Source organism: Aphelocoma coerulescens, chromosome 21, assembly GCF_041296385.1.
Source record: "Aphelocoma coerulescens isolate FSJ_1873_10779 chromosome 21, UR_Acoe_1.0, whole genome shotgun sequence".
Taxonomy (NCBI): Eukaryota; Metazoa; Chordata; class Aves; order Passeriformes; family Corvidae; genus Aphelocoma; species Aphelocoma coerulescens.
This window is the reverse complement of record NC_091034.1, coordinates 5,197,774-5,214,975: the sequence shown is the minus strand read 5'-3', so window position 1 is coordinate 5,214,975 and position 17,202 is coordinate 5,197,774. Positions and strand designations below refer to the sequence as shown.

General features: G+C 59.5%; 3 protein-coding genes across 3 annotated transcripts; 2 read left to right on the top strand and 1 right to left on the bottom strand.

Moving 5' to 3' along the window:
- Window positions 1-2,633: 2,633 nt before the first annotated feature.
- On the bottom strand, window positions 2,634-7,865 carry NOL9 (nucleolar protein 9). The gene is made up of 12 exons (XM_069034863.1): window positions 7,636-7,865; window positions 7,340-7,565; window positions 7,040-7,167; window positions 6,768-6,906; window positions 6,447-6,543; window positions 5,899-5,996; window positions 4,987-5,148; window positions 4,544-4,829; window positions 4,349-4,460; window positions 3,811-3,988; window positions 3,246-3,379; window positions 2,634-2,921 (listed from the first exon to the last, which is right to left on the bottom strand). The coding sequence occupies exons 1-12, from the start codon at window positions 7,825-7,827 to the stop codon at window positions 2,790-2,792; spliced, it is 1,884 nt and encodes a 627-aa protein (XP_068890964.1). The 5' UTR covers window positions 7,828-7,865; the 3' UTR covers window positions 2,634-2,789.
- Window positions 7,866-7,925: 60 nt separating this feature from the next.
- On the top strand, window positions 7,926-12,269 carry TAS1R1 (taste 1 receptor member 1). Its single transcript, XM_069034862.1, has 6 exons — window positions 7,926-8,111; window positions 8,181-8,487; window positions 8,815-9,591; window positions 9,936-10,148; window positions 10,336-10,456; window positions 11,343-12,269. Exons 1-6 carry the CDS (start codon window positions 7,963-7,965, stop codon window positions 12,266-12,268), a joined length of 2,493 nt encoding a protein of 830 aa, XP_068890963.1. The 5' UTR covers window positions 7,926-7,962; the 3' UTR covers window position 12,269.
- Window positions 12,270-12,444: 175 nt separating this feature from the next.
- Window positions 12,445-17,046, top strand: ZBTB48 (zinc finger and BTB domain containing 48). The gene is made up of 10 exons (XM_069034868.1): window positions 12,445-12,912; window positions 12,962-13,158; window positions 13,854-13,965; window positions 14,341-14,433; window positions 14,723-14,809; window positions 15,147-15,301; window positions 15,477-15,613; window positions 15,937-16,101; window positions 16,230-16,318; window positions 16,406-17,046. Exons 1-10 carry the CDS (start codon window positions 12,445-12,447, stop codon window positions 16,700-16,702), a joined length of 1,800 nt encoding a protein of 599 aa, XP_068890969.1. The 3' UTR covers window positions 16,703-17,046.
- The last annotated feature ends 156 nt before the right edge of the window (window positions 17,047-17,202 follow it).

The following is a 17,202-nucleotide window of genomic DNA, read 5'->3' as shown; positions in this document are numbered from 1 at the left end:
GCTCCAGGAGAAGCGCTCCACTGCCCCGTACTCCAGCCCCGCCAGGCCGGGCGGCAAAGCCTCCAGCTCGTAGGCACCCCGCTTCCTCCAGTACAGAAACATCCTGGGGTTGCGGCCGGGGGGCCCCCCGGAGCCGTGCCCGCCCCGACGGGGCCACCGGTGGGACTAACCCGGGGAGACCAGCTCCGGCTTTAAGAGTGGGTCCCGGTCTCTGGACAAGCGGTGCATTGACGCCGCCGGCGGGAGCCGCGGGGCGGCCGAGGGTGCTGCTGGAGGCTGCCCAGGGCCCGCGCGGGGGGCGCACAAAGGGCCTTTCTTCAGCCTCCTACAGACATTGCACAAATTTCACTTTCCACCGTCTATGGAAGACATTCGGCCACGGAGACAAGACGCGCTTGTGATGGAAAGAATCAGCATGAAGAAGGGGGCTGTTTGGCGGCTCTGTCGTCCGTCCGGCTTTTGAGGGGGCAGGAATGCACCGCCCCGAGCTCCTGTTGTATCCCTGCACCCGTGGGCACACGGGGCCCCCAGCCTGCATAGGGAAAACCAGGGATCTTCAGGGGGATTTTCCTCCTGCTAAATCCAAGCAAATAAGAAAGCACCAGATAGGGCTTAAACACCCGAAAGATAGCAAAAGATGGCACCTTCATCATGCTCCATGCAAAACTCCCAGGCCAAGACCATCCCAGCCCCTAAACTTATTCACAGCATCTCCTCCCAGAGGCACCAGGTGCTTCTCAGAGTTATGGTGCTTCTAGGCAACCTTTGCCAGAAATTCCAACAGAAATTGATGCTGCAAAGGTAACAGATGCCAACATATTGCAAAATTAATCCTGCTTGATTTAGTGCATCCTTACTGTTTGAAGTGTTGTCACAGATTTCCCACTGATCACAGAACAGTGTCCCCACCTTGTTGGTGGGATGCTTCACCGAGGTTTATGCTCCCAGCCATGCCGTTGTCCCTCTTCCCCTCAGGGAGCACCAGAAGCCAGTGAGATTCCCCTTTCCCAAGGCTGCAGCACCCACATCTGGGCCCCAGCAGGCACTGGCACCTTGTATCCCCCCCAAAATGCCCCAAACCAGACACTTGCAGCTCGGCACACAGGGGTTACTCATTTGTCCCCCAGGTCCAAGGGATGGAGCCAGCACAGGATCCATCACCCTCAGCCAGGTGAGGTGGATGTGGGGGGGCTGGTGACAACACCAAGGGGGATGCTTGACCACGGTGCTTTTAGTGTTGCCTATTTCTCCCGTGTCCTTTGCCTCTCTCACCTTTCCTGAAGCTTTTTCCACCCGCTCCCTCGTGACTTGAACTCCCGTCTCACCCTGCCTGGGATGTTCCCCCTGGCTGCACCCTGGCCCCTTTATTTATTTTAGCCACTGTTCAGGCCCACAATGCTGGCCAACTTCTTCCTTTGCTGCCAGATCCAGCCATATGGGGATAATTAGGCCTGGATTAAATTTAACTCTTTACAAGGCTGCAACACGGCCCAGCCCCTTGCAGCTCTTCTCCAGCTCTGTCCCCTCCTCACCTCTCAGTCCAGTTTGTTTGTTTACAGCTGCTCCTTCCTGGAGTTCTAGGAAATCTCTTTCCAAACCAAATAAAAGCAATTTTGCAGATTACTCACACCCACAGCAGCCACCAGCCAAAAAGCTCTGGCCCCAAGTGGTGCACCACATTCCTCCTTCCTCTGCATTCCTCCTTCCTCCACAGGAGACCTGGCCCAGGAGATTTGAACGGGCACTGGGCTTGGGGGGCTGCAGACTCCAGGGCTGGACTGTTCCCCAGTCTGGGCCGAGGCAGAGCCATGCCTCATTTTGCAGGAGCTGCTGTTAGAAGCCAGGTTATTTTGGCAGTCACAGATCCAGTAAGAGCCCAGCATGCTGGTATTACCCATAAAGAATCGGTTTTACCAAAAATGTCCTCAACTTGACCCAAGGCGCTCACCTCTGCACGACTCCCACCAACCCCGGCTTCCCTTGGGAGCAAATTGCTAATTGACAAAAGGCTGGGAAGAAAAAGAAAGTTGGTGTCCCACTGGGGCAGAGAAGGTGGGGTCAGGTAAAGCCACGCACCCCAGTGCTGCACACAGCACCTGGGTGACAAGTTCCTCCCCACGCCCATCCTGCTCCAGCCCCTATCTGCAGCAGTCTGTTAGAGCCAGGGACATGTCAAAGCCAGCCCAAGCTTCTCCCAGACTGCGCTCAGGGCACTGAGCTCACCCCGCAGCACGGGATATGCAGCTGGGACAGCGCAGGGCAGGAGGCAGCAGTCCCAGCAGATACAGGGCAGGCTGTGACAGCGTAGTGCTGGGTGGCTCCATCTTTCTCGACAATTCAGGGGGACAGGGACTCCCTCTGGTGCTCCTTCCTCCCCCTCTCCTCGACCAGCAGGACAGCCAGAGCCATGGGCCAAGCCACAGTGGCAGAACCCTGACATGGGCCCTTCCCCAAACCCAGGGGACGGTGAAGTTCCGCTCAGGGCACTGTGGATCGCTCTGACACCCAGAGCTCCCTGAGGGCCGGACAGGCAATGGGAACACGTCCTGACCAGAGGCAGAGCGTGTGTGCAAGAGCAGCTGCCCCCAGCTGTGTCAGCCACAGCCTAGGAAAATTTCCAAACCAGTCCAATGTTTACCATAGATATTTATTACAAAACACCAAAAATACAAACTGAACATACAAAACATTATCAAAACACGGCCCCACTGTAGCATCTACATGCCCAGGGCCTCTGCAGCACTGAGGTCCCCCATGAACAACAACCCCTGGCTGAGCACCCCGAGGCTTCAAGTGTAATCACACTCAAAGGGGAACTCCCTCCTCTTCAAATGCTGCTTCTTCTTCCTCAGTTTCCCTGAGCCCATGATGCTGTAGTTATAATCGGATGTGACGTAGGGGATCTCTCCCTCAATTCCTTGCTGGAAAACAGAAAAATTAAACCAGAAACAACTTTAAGAACTCATACCTTCAGCAGAGAGGGAAGTACTTCCCGCCCCAGGCTGATGGAGCTGATGGCGGGAAGGACCCAGCAATCACCAAACCCCACTCTGTCATCTGAAACATGAGCAGAACATTCTGTTCTTCCAAGGTTTCTGTGCTTAAGGACAATTTCACAGAGAGATAACCATCTGCTGATGCCCAGGCATCTCCCAGCACGCATCAGCCTCAGGAGTAAGGAAATGGAAAACCTGCCAGGCAGCTGCAGCTCAGCTAGCTTCCAACCCCCTCCCATGAGCTCCTACCTGGCCCACAAGCACACAGTTAGGGATAGCAATGTTCCCAAGCAGCAGACAATTCACTAGTCTCAGATTCTCTGGAGGCACTGGTGTCAGGATGTGGTAAAGCTTCTTTTCCATATCAACCCCTCGGACAATTCCTAATAAAAACACATGCAAAGCTCAGTCACCAGGCATCCCTGCTCACTGGCACATCCCTACAGATGATTGAGCACCGAAGTCCAAACTGGAACATTAAATTAAGTCACAGAAGGAAACTGAGAAACTACTGGAATTTTGCAAAAGCCACATGGAATCTGCTTTTGAGAATGTGAACCAGAAAGTGAGTCACTGTGGAGGTCTGAGAAAAGCTCTGAGTGGCACTGTGCAAGGACACTCCTCAGGGCTCTTACCACTTGTTAACCAAAGTCCAAGGACTTGGCAGTACAGTCTCTAACAGCAGAGAATGCACCACTACTCCTGTATCTCATCCCACTTCTCCAGCTGGTTTTAGAAGAGCAAGTAATTCTGTCACTCTGCAACCTGTCTGCCAAAACACGGCAGGTAAGAGCAGAGCTCCAGGTGTGCTCACCGAAGCCCAGGCAGTCGCAGACCGGTGTCTGTGTCAGCAGGACTGGCCCGTCGGTCTGGCACCGGACTTCCTCCGGAATGCAGCAGAGCCCAACCCAGCTGGCATTCACTGCATACATGATGTTGCTGGGAGCAACATCCGTGTGAATAACCCTGAGTGCGACAGCATTGAAAGGTACCTGAGAGAAACAGAAAAAAGTGTTCATCAGCTCCACATGGATTGAGTTTGAGTTCAGAGATAAGACACTGCTGAGTACACAGACCCTGCATGATCCCACACCACACCCACATAGAGGCACTAGGAGGGCACACAAAGCAGCTTCTGCGCCAACACCTGCACATGCAGGACACAGAGCACACGTGTGCCACAGCGGCACCTCGACAGAAGCCTTGCTTCCAGACACCCTGAACACAGTCACTCTGCAGATCAGAGCGTTTATCCCTCTTCTGAGAAATACATGCAGTAGGAACAGAAATGCCCATCACTTTCAGTTGGGCTCTCTGCACCACCCACGAGCCATCCCAAAAAGCTCCTTCACCTGATAGGGCACCAGGCTGTGCAGCGGGAGCACCGCCCCGATGTCCGGGCTCTGCAGGTGCCCCAGATATCCCAGGATGGACATGTCGCGCAGGATGCCGCTGTGCACTCGCCTGCGAGAACAATCCCGTGTCAAGGACGATGCGTGGCTTTGTTCAGCCCACAGACCCCACAGAGCACTCAACGTCCTACTTACGCTTCACCTGCCACCCCTGCCCGAGGGAATTCCGGGTGGACATACAGCAGCTTGTGCTGCGGAGCTGACATGTCCTCCCCTTCGGAGTACTTCCAGCTCTCCGTGCTGCCCACTCCCAGCTGCTTGCACTTGGATTGCTGCTTGCCCTTGGTGTGCAGCCCGGCACTAAAGTGGACGTGCTCAGGGGTCAGCGGGGGCATGGCCTTCCAGTCACACACGTCCATCTGAACAACGTGGCTGGGTGCCAACAGCCGGATGATATCAATGAGGAGGAGCAGCCCTTCACCTTCAGGAGCACAGGAAACACACAGTTGCTGCTACCACTGCAACAGGTGGGACAGCAGCGTAGCTCAGGGCAGACGCGCTGTGTTCTTGTTCCGCGTGGTGCTGTGCCACCATTACCTCCCTCCCACGCCTCTCCAGAGCAGATTAACCCTGCTTACCTTTCACCCAGCCCATGGTGTTGATGACTAGAGGCACTTCCTTCTTGTAGCAGCTGAACACATACTTCACAACATCAAGGTACCTCTCTGTGTCCTGCTCGCAGCTGGTCTGGCCGTAATACACCATCTTACGGGGCATCTGCTGGTGAGTGAAGGGGGGACCTGGCAAAGAGAGCACCAAACATCCAGTGCCTTCCCCGAGTCAAACCAAAACACTCCCATCCCTGTAAGCACCCACATGCCTCTTCTCCTGAAATAACGCGAGCTCTTCCCATATGGTAATTGTCCTCCTTGCACAGCCTACACATAGGGGAAACTGGTCTGTCACTTGCAGGCTGGGAGTTTTGTTTGTTTTGGGTTAATAATGGGTTTGTTTCTTTGTCTGAAATCACTGCTTACGCATTTGCAAATCTTTAAAGAATGGTCTATGACAAACCAGTTAAAGAGCAAACCAGCCTGGCCACGTCTTTTTAAACCAAGTCTGCAAGACCACAAATACCAGCACTTTCCTGGGCTCTGTTTTTTACACGCATCACAACAGCCCCAATTTGTGTGGATCCACTTCGGATTTCTCAAGTTAGTGTTACCCATGGATACATATTTTCCCAAGGAGACCTTTCAAATCTGAAAGGCTGAACATCCCCTTTGATACACCTCAGCCTGTACTACCACCTCTACAACATTATCTCTCTTTAAAGCAGACAAAATGAGCAGGAGAACAGCTCTGTGTTACTCAGGGAGCTTAAATGTCCCTACAAGAAAACTCAAACAGCCTTTGGTTTATTCTCTCCAGGAAACTCTTGACAGCTGTGGCAGCAGCTTCCCGTCAAGCAGAGCCTCTGCCTAGAACACCCTGTTCATCTCAGAAACCAAACAGGTCTCTGGTAACTGCAGCAGCAGCAGAACACATACCCAGCACGGGCTCTGTGATGCTGCTCAGGGACACGCACCCGGGCGGCGTGAATTCCGTCTGGCCGATGTCACACTCCATGTACTCGACCACAGGAAGGCTGCAGGGAGAGAGACTGTGTGGTAGCACCCACCAAAAGAAGAACTACGGCATGACCTGAACACATCAGAAAGACCACCTGATTTTGTTACAGGTTGCAAAGCTAAAATTCATGAACAAAATCTCTCCTTCACTCAACCACACTCATGGTGCATTTTTAAGCATTATAACTCCCCTATTGAACCCAAACTGCTTAGTGCCCAATGTGCTCACACACTCCAAGGAAGCAATTTAACACTATTTCAATAGAAATGTTCAGTAAGCAACTTTTCTGAAATCAGCTCAAGACAAGAATGCCTGTTTTTCTGATTTTTTGTTTGTGTTTAAAAGCTATCCACCCTCCAGTTCTGATGGCTCTTCTGAGAGTCCTGTCAAACACTCTTCTTTTCCTTCTTCCTTCTCCTAAATCTCACACAGCACTTAAAAGCCTGCAGAACATAGAAGGACTCACCGGTTCAGTAACAGGTTAATTAGGTATCTGTTGAATGTCGATTTCCCAGTGTTTTTTGGGCCACACACCAGCACCAAAGGGACACCTTCATCTTCCGCTAGAAAGACAAGCAGAGTGTGAACTGGACTGATGCTGGCATCACTGACTCACCCCAGACAATGCCTAAGCTCTAGACGCACACTCTTTATACAGAAAAACATGACCCTCAATCAGTGTGTGCTGGCCAGGGCACTCTCTCAACCGTAACTCATGAAAAGCCTCACGAATTTTCTTTTTTTTCAGGCTATCAAAGCCCTAACCTGGTCAAAGGCCCGCACTCACCACAGCAGGCCTGGATCAGCTCCTCCAGCGCCAGGCACATGCTCTCCGACACCAGCAGCCCGCGGTCGGAGCTGCACTTCACGATGCCCACGGACGCCAGGACCGCATCCTCTGGCGTGAAGCTGGACTCCTCCTTTTTCTAGGCGAGAGGTGAGCACTCAGCACGGGGTGCGCGAGGCCACGGCCGGGGCGCTGACGGGGGCGGCCGCCGCTGGCTCTGCCCGGGCGGTGCAGAGACGGCACAGGGCGCAGCGGGCACCGCGCCGCCTCACCTGGGGCTCGAAAAGCCGCGACAGCGGTGGGTGGCTCAGCAGGAACCGCGTCACCGGCGTGTCCAGGTGCTCCAGCAGCACCACGGCGCAGTCGGGCGAGAACCGCGCCATCAGCTTCACCCGCGCCTCTGCAAGAAGCGAGTGCCGCCATCACTCTCAGCCCCGCGCCCGCCCGGCCGCGCCGCCCCGCACGCGAAATGGCGCCCGCCCGCCCCGCACCGCTCCGCGCTCAAAATGGCCGCTCCCCGCACCGCCTGTGAAATGGCGCCCGCCCGCGCCCCCGTCCCATCCCGCACTCACGGCGGCGGACGCGGTGCGAGCGCATGGCGGCGCGGGCGGCGGCGCGCAGCTGGCGGAGGGCGGCGGCGGGCGGGCGGGCGCCGGGCAGCGCCTCCAGGCTGAGCGCGCAGTGCGTGGCCGGCGAGAAGACCGGCAGTCCCGGGTGGTGCGAAGCCACGGCGAAGCCCAGGAGGCGGACGGCACCGTAGAGGCAGCGCAGGCGGCACTTGCCAGTGAAAGTCAGCGCCTGCAGGACAGAGCGGGCGGTCAGGCGGTGCGGGGCGCGGCGGGGCCGGCGCGCTGTGGGCGCTGCTCACCTGCCGCGGCGCCAGCAGCAGCACGGCCGTACCCTCCGCCGCCTCCACGGCCACCAGCCCGGGCTCGGCCGGCGGCACCATCCCGGTGCGAGTGAAGGAAGCGGCGAACTCCCGCCAGGCCGCCTCTGCCCGGCTCGCGCGGGCCAGAGCACGGGCCGCAGCCCGGCGGGGGCGGCCGCGCCGTGCGGGCATGACCGCCGAGCCTCCTCCGCCTCCCAGGGCCGCCCCTCGGCCGGCACCGCCCCGCCCTGCCCCGCCCGGCGCGGGGCTCCGCCCGCTGCCACCGCCCCGTTAAGAGCCGCCCGTGCGGTGCGGGGCCGCCCCGCCATGCCGCCGCTCGCCCTGCTCCGCCTCTGCCTCTGCGCGGCCGCCGCCGCCTTCACCCTCCGCGGCGATCACCGCCTGGCCGGGCTGTTTCCGCTGCACTCTGCGGCGCACCGGGACGCCGCCAGCATGCTGGTGCGCGGCTGCGACGAGTGAGTGCCCGCGCTGCCCGTGCCCCCAACGCGCTCGGTCCTCCTTAACAACCACTCTCGATTCCATAGCGCTGCCGTCTTCAAGAGCCACGGCTACTGCCTGTCCCAGGCCCTGCGCTTTGCCGTAGAGGAGATCAACAATTCCAGCACGCTGCTCCCCAATGTCACCCTGGGCTACGACATCTATGACACCTGCTCTGAGCCTGCCAACTTCCACGCCACACTGTGCGCCCTCGCCCGCAAAGGCAGGCAGGATGTCCAGGTGCTCCCCAGTTTCCAACACTACGAACCCCAGGCCGTGGCTGTCATTGGTCCTGACAGCACCCAGCTGGCCCTCACCACAGCTGCTGTCCTCAGCCTCTTTCTTGTACCGGAGGTAAGTGCAGTTCCTGCAGCTGATGAAGAACAAGGCTCCCCAGTAGTGAGGGTTTCAGAGAGGGTGGGCTCAGAGCTGAGGAGCCTGGTAGACCTGAAAATGCAGCCCCTCTGTGTGCGCTGTCCCAGGATCCTTCCCAGGCAGTCAGTGGCTGGCTTGCCATCCATCACAGCTTTCTCCTGCTGCAGCACACTTGGCACTGGGTCCACTACCTGCCCAGCTCCAAGTCTTCCCTGGACAGGCTGCCTGTGCCATTATCTTTTCACCCATTAGCAGGGGTGCTGCTGCCTGGCCAGTGCATCCCCCTTCCCCTGGCTCTCTTTGCAGATCAGCTACGAAGCCTCCACAGAGACGCTGAGCCTGAAGCGGCTGTACCCCTCTTTCCTGCGCACCATCCCCAGTGACAGGCAGCAGGTGAAGGCCATCTTCTTGCTCCTGCAGCACTTTGGCTGGACCTGGGTGGCACTGCTGGGCAGCAACAACGCCTATGGCAGGGCAGGCCTGGACGCCCTGCACGAGCTGCTGACCGCAAGCAATGTGTGCGTGGCCTACCGAGGCACCATCCCCGCCAACTCGGACGCCAGCAACCCGGAGTTCCACAACCTGGTCCGAATCCTCACAGACGTCAAGGTCAATGTCACCGTCGTGTTCTCCAGCAGAGGAAGCACTGTCCCATTCTTCGAGGTCGTGGTCCAGAGGAACATCACAGGCATGGTGTGGGTGGCCTCTGAAGACTGGGCATTGGCTCAAACCATCTGGCAGGTGCCTGGCATTCAGACCATCGGTTCGGTGATTGGGATGGCAGTTGAAAAGCCGGAGTCCACGATGCTGGAACGCTTTGAAGCTTGGAAGATGTCACAGGAAAGCACTATGGCTGAGTGTGCCAGCAGTGCAGAGGCAGGTGGGGAATCTGTGGGGAGCACGCGGCTGGACTGCACCCAGTGCTGCACCAGCTGCCGTGCCCTTGCTGCCATCTCTGACATGTACGATGCTCAAGGCTCCTTCAATGTGTACTCGGCTGTGTACGCCGTGGCCCATGGCCTCCATGACCTGCTGGGCTGCGCCTCGGGGGCCTGCAGCAAAGGCACTGTCTATCCCTGGCAGGTAAGAGCAACCTTGTGAAGAAGACCTATGAGGATCCCTTCCCACAGGGAAAGATTTTTCCATTGTGCCCAGAGGTTTCCTGTCCAAAGGCTCAAATCCCAGCTGAAGACCCTTGTGGGCTTCAGCTGTCCCTCACAGTCAGAGCAGCCAAGACCTAGACCTAGACTCCATCCTAGGTCACTTGTTCCTCTACCACCAGCCCCTCACTGGATGGGATTTCCTGCAGATGCTGGGGGGCTGGAAAGCGGCTGCAGCACAGAGGAAGGGTCCTCCAGCACATCTCCCTCCCAGTGGCAGGAGTCATGCCATTGGAAGGGCTCCTCTCTTACTCTTCTGTTTTACAGCTCTTACAAAAGATAAGGCGAGTAAACTTCACCCTGTACAAGAGCCGAATCTCTTTTGATACCAACGGGGACATTCGTAAAGGCTACGACATTGTCATGTGGAAGTGGAATGGCCCAAACTGGGCTTCTGATGTGATAGGAACCTTCCGTGTGAATCCTGATAGGCTGAGCATTGACCCAGGCAAAGTCCTGTGGCACACAGAAGATGGCCAGGTACTGTTCTGCACCCAGGTCTTATTTATTGCTCACTTCTGAGCTGACGGCATCCCAATGCCACCAGTTCTGGGGTGTTTCCTCATAGCAGGGCAAAACTGAGGGCAGAGGCAGTGTGGAGAGTGCCAGAGTGCTGCCGAGCCTGTGCTGCTGCCTGCCAGCCTGACCCTGTCTGTGATCCCGGCAGGCTCCCATCTCAGTGTGCTCTGAGGCCTGTCAGCCAGGGGAAAAGCAGCTGCAGCAGAGCCACCACAAGTGCTGCTTCAGCTGCATGGCCTGTCCACCGGGAACCTTCCTGAACACATCAGGTCAGTACATCCCGGGGGCTGCTCCGGCCCCTTTCTCCCCTGCCCACATCCTGCCTCCTGCTCCCATCTCACCATTCCCAGCCTCTCACCTCCTGCAGTCAGCAAAACCTCTGAGCTGACCTGAAGGCAGTGGGTCTGGCTCCTGATTGCTCACCAGTGGGTATGCAAAGCCCATGCCCTGTGCTTTCCGGGGAGCACTGCCCACCTGGTGAGCCCACCTGGGCAAAGAGAGCCCCTTCTCCTGTGGCGAGGGGATGGGGATGTCCGGCCCGATAGCTGTTCCCTACACCGCATCCTCTGCCAGGGAAATTCAACCTAGTGGTTGCCTTTGTGCCCCAGATGGCACTCAGGGCTTCCTCACTGTGTGGTCACCAGCACCTGGCATATGGAAATGTCTCCTGCCTGGGACAGGCACCAGTAATCTCCTGCCTCAGAGTCACCAGCCACAACGACAAACCCCTTCCTGGCAGCTGGTCCCTCAACACCCTTGGCCTGTGGAGTGGGTAGGGGCAGCTCTGGGGATGGTGGGAGCAGAAAGCCCCCCTATATGGTCCTGTCCCATTCAGCAGCGGCTGCTGCAGATCCTTCCCAGGTTACTGCTGGATCCACGGGCCCCTTCCCACCCACAGCCCCCATGGCCCTGAGCTTCACACAGCTGAGCCTCTGTTGAATGGGACAAATCCCCATGGATTTTAGGAGAGTCTATGGGGCAAATTTTAGGTGGGGGGTCTTTTGGGAAAGGAGACTCTCTGTGCCCCCAGGCCTGGGAGCAGGAAAAGCAGGACGCAGTGGGTGAGCAGAGTCCAGGGGGCTGCGGGTCGGGCCCCGCAGCGCCGCAGAGCACTTACCGGGTCCGAGGTGTGCGAGGTGTCCGTGTCCTCCACAGACCCCTTTGACTGCCAGGCCTGTGGCCTGAGCGAGTGGGCCCCAGCAGGGAGCGAGGTCTGCTTCAACCGCACCGTCGAGTTCCTGTCCTGGTCCGAGCCCCTCTCCTGGGTGCTGCTGGCCCTGGCTGTTCTTTTCATGCTGCTCATAGCAGCGCTGGCTGTCCTCTTCGCCCTCAACGCCTCCACGCCTGTGGTCAAGTCTGCGGGCGGGAAGACGTGCTTCCTCATGCTGGGCTCCCTGGCCTGCACCTGCAGTAGCCTCTTCTGCTACTTCGGGGAGCCCTCGCGGGCGGCGTGCCTGCTGCGGGTGCCGCTCTTCACCATCAGCTTCACCGTGTTCCTCTCGTGCGTGGCGACCCGCTCCTTCCAGATCCTTTGCATATTCAAGCTGAACGCGCGCTGCCCGGCGCTCTACGAGGCCTGCATGCGGCACCGGGGGCCGGTGCTGTTCGTGGCCGCCAGCACGGCGGCACAAGTGGCGCTGTGCGTGCTCGCCGAGGTCGCCAGCCCCTCGGTGCCGCGCCGGGACTACGGCGCGCGGGCCGAGTGGGTGGTGCTGGAGTGCACCCAGAGCGCCGCGGCCGACGCCGCCATCGCCTACACGGTGCTACTCAGCGCCGCCTGCTTCGCGCTCAGCTACGGGGGCACGGACCTGCCCGCCGCCTACAACGAGGCCAAGAGCCTGACCGTGAGCCTGCTGCTACACCTGAGCTGCTCGGCCGCCGTGCTCTGCTCGCAGGGCGCGCTGCGCGGCCGGGCCGAGCTGGCGGCGCGGGTGCTCGGCACGCTGGGCACGCTCGCAGCGCTGCTGGGCGGGTACTTCGTGCCGCGGGCCTTCGTCATCCTGCTGCGGCCGCACCAAAACACGGCCGAACACTTCCAGATGGTCATCCAGGAGTACACGCGCCGCCGGGCCGCCGCTTGATCCGCGGGCACCGAGCCTGGGCTGCGGGGCTCGACCCGCACCCCGCCTCCCCCACCGCGCACACAGACCCGCGGCCCCGAGCCGCCCCCGGCTGCGCGCTCGCGCAGCGTCACTGCCGGTGCCCGGTGACGCCACGTCCGGCGGTGCCGGATGCCGGCGGGCTCCGGTGGGCGGCCATGGCGGCGGCGGCGGCGCACAGCGTGAGGGTGCTGCGGGAGCTGAACCGGCAGCGTGCGGCCGGGCAGTTCTGCGACGCCACGCTCGGCGTGGGCGGCCGCGAGTTCCGCGCGCACTGGCCGGTGCTCGCCAGCTGCTCCCGCTTCTTCCGCGCGCGCGGCCCCGGCGGGCCCGTGGCGCTGCCCGACGGCCTCGCCGACACCTTCCAGCTGCTGCTCGACTTCTTCTACACCGGGCACCTGGCGCTCACGGCGCACAACCGTGCCCGCCTGCTGGCGGCCGCCGAGCAGCTCGGCGTGCCCGACGCCGTGGCGCTGTGCCGCGCCTTCCGCCCGCGGCCCCGCCGCGCCGCCGCCGCCACCGTCCGCCCGGAGCCCGCGGCGGCCCCGCAGCCCGGCGGGCAGGCGGTGCGTGAAGGGGGCGGGAGGGGGGCGGCGGGGCCGGGGCCCGCCGGGGAGGCGGCGGCGGCGCGGTGACGCCGCTGTTCCCTCGCAGGGCTCCCCCTCAGCCGCGGAGGAGGCGGCGGTGGGTGGCGGCGGGCGGGGGGACGGCGACGCCGAGCCCCTTCCCGAGAAAAAGGTGCTGCGGAGCAAAAAGAGCCCCCCCGCTCCGGGAAAGGCGCCGGGGAGCAGAAAAGGTACAGCGGTGCCGGTCGAGTGCCCCACATGTCATAAAACCTTCCTCAGCAAATATTACCTTAAAGTGCACAACAGGTAAACGCTCCGGCTTCTCCTTCCCCTTGCGCGCGGGGGGACGCGCCGCCCCCACGGCTCGGCCCCTTCCCGGGGAGAAAAAAGGGCGGTCCCGTTTCTGCCAGCTGATCCCAACACCTCGGCATCCCCCGGGGTGGTAAAGGAGGGTCCCCTTTGCCCCTGGGGGTGCTCTGGCCTGGGGGAGGATTATATGTCTATGAAGGGCGTCCCAGAGCTGCATCGACTATCTTGGGCTGTGGCTCAGGAAGGCCATGCGAGAGCCTCCTCGGGGGCTGCGCTGGCTGCAGGTGGGCAGTGGCAAATCCTCCTGGGCTTTGAGATTGGCCCGGGCTGCGGGAAGTTTCCAGGGTTGCGGGGGACACATGGCTGGGCTCTGTGAGGAGCTCCAGGGTGGATCACCGAGAGCAGAGCAGGGCAGGGCCCTGCAGTGAGGGCTCAAGCTTTGCTTCACTTGTGTTGGAGGAGAATCTTGGCCCTGCAGAATTGGTGTTCTGTGGAGCGCAGTGGGCACCAACAGCTGTGCTGTTGAGGGGACACAAAAGTGGCATAAAAGCAGCTTTAGGGCAACTGTGAACAGTAGCACTGTGGGGGTGGGGGGAAGTACCCACCTCACCCTTCTCTGTGACCTCCTGAGCCTGTCTGTGCAGATGCTGTTGACAGGCAGTGATGGGATTCTGTATTTGCATCCCCCCCAGGAAACACACTGGAGAGAAGCCATTTGAGTGTTCCAAGTGTGGCAAATGTTACTTTAGGAAAGAGAATCTCCTGGAACACGAAGCCAGGAACTGCATGAACCGATCGGAACAGGTACGCCCAGGAGCTGCCCTGCTGGGCTGGAGCGTGGCTGCCACGTGGCAGGAGGGGAATTGGAGCCTTTTCCCAGCCCCAGCCCATGCTCAGCTCCGAACAGACCCCTGTCAGCACTGTGTGGCATGCGTTCCATGGCCGGGACCACCACAGCCAGGGCCCCTGTGACTGGGACTCAATGCCTGATACACAGCGCAGCCCTCACTCCTGTTTCAGCACACCAGGACACTGTGCTGTACGAGATCCTGCTCCTGGGGGTGCGGGCTGAACGCTGTAGCTGGGTGGCAGTGCCACGTGCTGGGCAGGGGGCTGAGCTGTGGGCTCCAGGTTGGGCTCTGGGTCCTTCAGAAGGTGATGCCACCCCATCGCTCACAGGTGTTCACGTGCTCGGCCTGCCCCGAGGTGTTCAAGCGGCGGATGGAGCTGCGGCTGCACATGGTGTCACACACCGGGGAGATGCCGTACAAGGTCAGCAGGGCCTGCATCCAACATCTTTATGGGGGCAAGACTTTCCCTTCTAGAGCAGCCCAGCCCATCAAGAGCTGAGTGCACCAGTTCCCTTCTCTGGTCCGTGATAGCCCACTGAGGGTTGTTCCCTCATCTCTGAGCCAAAATATGATCCAGGGAGGCACCACAGCTAGAGGCTTCCTGTGGCTGTACCAGGAATCCGTGTTCTACTCCCCCACCGGTCCTCTCCTTCCTCTGAAACCACTCTTTGGAGGCAGCTGGAAGCTGACTCCATTCTCCTGTCTCGCAGTGCTCCTCCTGCTCACAGCAGTTCATGCAGAAAAAGGACCTGCAGAGCCACATGATAAAGCTGCACGGCGCACCCAAGCCCCACGCGGTAGGGACCAGGGGCTTTGGGGGAGGGTGTGATCCTGAGTGTGGACCTGGCCTAAGGAATGGCACAATGTTCTGTCTGGCTCTGTCAGTGAGGGGGTGGGGCACAGAGCTACTGGAAGTGGACTATTTTGGGTACAGGAGCAGCCCACAGCCCCAATCACTGACCAGCATTTCATCTCTGTTGGGCTGTCCCATCTCACTGGGTGTCTCTGAGGCAGGGGTGCTGCTGTGGCTTCCGCAGGGAGATCCCGGGAGCAGCTGGGGAAAGGCCGGGTCTGAGTGGGGTCTGGTGACGGTGTACCCCAATCCTAACCCCCTCCTCTCCTGTGGCCTTGCAGTGCTCAACCTGCTCCAAGTGCTTTCTGTCCCGGACAGAGCTGCGCCTGCACGAGGCCTTCAAGCACCGCGGAGAGAAGCTGTTTGTGTGTGAAGAGTGCGGGCACAGGGCCTCGAGCCGCAACGGCCTCCAGATGCACATCAAGGCCAAGCACAGGTACAGTGTGACCCGTGTCCTCCCTTATGTCACCCTGGCTCTCCTGGCTGCACTCCCTGCCCCGCAGGCCTGGGGGTTGGCTGGAAGTCACCCTCTTCCCAGAGGTGCTGGGCTGAGACCCAAGGAACTGAAGCTGACGGAGGCAGAGGTGACGGTGATGTTTCCCTGCCCACAGGAACGAGCGGCCCTACGTGTGTGAGTTCTGCCACCACGCCTTCACGCAGAAAGCCAACCTCAACATGCACCTGCGCACGCACACTGGCGAGAAGCCCTTCCAGTGCCATCTCTGTGGCAAGACCTTCCGGACACAAGGTACCCCTGGGTGTGGCTGGAGCAGGTCATGCCAAGTGCTGTGCTCCAGCATCCAGGACCTCCAGAAAGCAGCTTCCCCAGGAGCAAAGCCATGCTCTTGTGAGTGCAGGCCGATAGTAAGGAAAGCATGTTCTTGTCACCTGCACTGCCCTCGTGGCACAGAAGGGGAGCAAGCTGGCGTTCCTCATGACCCTTAGCCAGAGCAGGCAGCTACTGCTTGTGCTGCTCTTGCCTTCCTGGCCAGCCTGACAGCCCCTGAGATGGGGTGCATGGGCTGTGCTTCTGACTGATCACTCTCCCTGTCTCTCCCCCACTGACGGCAGCGAGTCTGGACAAGCACAACCGGACACACACTGGGGAGCGGCCGTTCAGCTGCGAGTTCTGCGAGCAGCGCTTCACAGAGAAGGGGCCGCTGCTGAGGCACGTTGCCAGCCGGCACCAGGAGGGGCGGCCCCACTTCTGCCACATCTGTGGGAAGACATTCAAAGGTAACGCTGGGGCTCCAGCTCTCAATGGGGCTCTGCAGGAGCTGCCTCCTTCCCGTGGGTGGGTTGGCATTGCTGTGAGCCTGTAGGACATGGAGCTGCTGCCTATGGCCTCTCGCTTCCCTTCCCAGCGGTAGAACAGCTGCGTGTCCATGTCCGCCGGCACAAGGGAGTGAGGAAGTTTGAGTGCACCGAGTGTGGCTACAAGTTCACACGGCAGGTGAGGCCTTTCCCGGCTCCAGGGCCGCTGCTCTGCACTGGGGAGCCAGCCCTCACTGGGTCTCTCCACATGCCCCTTCTTTTGCAGGCTCACTTGAGGCGCCACATGGAGATCCATGACCGAGTGGAGAACTACAACCCTCGGCAGCGGAAGCTGCGGAACCTGATCATCGAGGATGAGAAGGACGTGATGGTGGCACTGCAGCCGCCACCAGAGCTGGAGGTGGGCTCAGCAGAGGTGATTGTGGAGTCGCTGGCCCGTGGGCCACTGCCCGAGGAGGTCCCTGTGCAGAAACTCTGCTCAAACACGAACTTCTCCCCAGTGGACGTGATTGAGCAATCGCTGATTATAACAACAACGATTCCTGAAGACTGTGAGACGTAGTGTGGCCACCCATCCCCTTCTACTGAAACACAGTAAAGTGTTAAGCTGAGCCACTTTCTGCCACACTTGTGATTTTGAGCCCCCACCTCTCCTTTTCTGCCAATCTCCTATCTCAGGCTGCAGGGAAAGGAAGTCACCATGACATTGTTATTGAGTGTCAAATGAAGAAATGTCTCAGAATGGTCGCTCCAGTCAGTGTCCATGCGCGGTGTGCAGTGGGATGGGACTTATCTCCATGTCATACTGTGACTCACTTTCTGACACTGGAGGAGCTGGTGCTGCCCCCCCCCCCTTTCCTCCAGCCCTCTCACCCTGCTTGTGATTAAAGCTCACCTTCCCCCACAGAGAGCGGCTCTGCCCTTTCCTTAACTCCTCCGTTTAACTTGTGCCTTATTTCTCCTTTGTTTTGTTAAGCTTCTGTCAGTTGCTGTTTCTTTCCCCCATTATAGGCAGTGTCTGCTCAGCACTGGGATGACAGAGCTCTGAGTTCACTCGAAACA

Bases quoted from the DNA above. Each gene is read 5' to 3' on its own strand.
- NOL9 (XM_069034863.1), bottom strand. From the start codon at position 7,827: ATGCCCGCACGGCGCGGCCGCCCCCGCCGGGCTGCGGCCCGTGCTCTG. The intron at 7,168-7,339 runs GTGAGTGCGGGA...CGCTTCTTGCAG, and splicing joins CTCGCACCGCGTCCGCCGCC to AGGCGCGGGTGAAGCTGATG. The intron at 3,380-3,810 runs GTGAGCACACCT...TGTTTTTATTAG, and splicing joins CTGCGACTGCCTGGGCTTCG to GAATTGTCCGAGGGGTTGAT.
- TAS1R1 (XM_069034862.1), top strand. From the start codon at position 7,963: ATGCCGCCGCTCGCCCTGCTCCGCCTCTGCCTCTGCGCGGCCGCCGCC. The intron at 9,592-9,935 runs GTAAGAGCAACC...TCTGTTTTACAG, and splicing joins GCACTGTCTATCCCTGGCAG to CTCTTACAAAAGATAAGGCG. The intron at 10,457-11,342 runs GTCAGTACATCC...TGTCCTCCACAG, and splicing joins AACCTTCCTGAACACATCAG to ACCCCTTTGACTGCCAGGCC.
- ZBTB48 (XM_069034868.1), top strand. From the start codon at position 12,445: ATGGCGGCGGCGGCGGCGCACAGCGTGAGGGTGCTGCGGGAGCTGAAC. The intron at 14,434-14,722 runs GTCAGCAGGGCC...CCTGTCTCGCAG, and splicing joins CCGGGGAGATGCCGTACAAG to TGCTCCTCCTGCTCACAGCA. The intron at 15,614-15,936 runs GTACCCCTGGGT...CACTGACGGCAG, and splicing joins CAAGACCTTCCGGACACAAG to CGAGTCTGGACAAGCACAAC.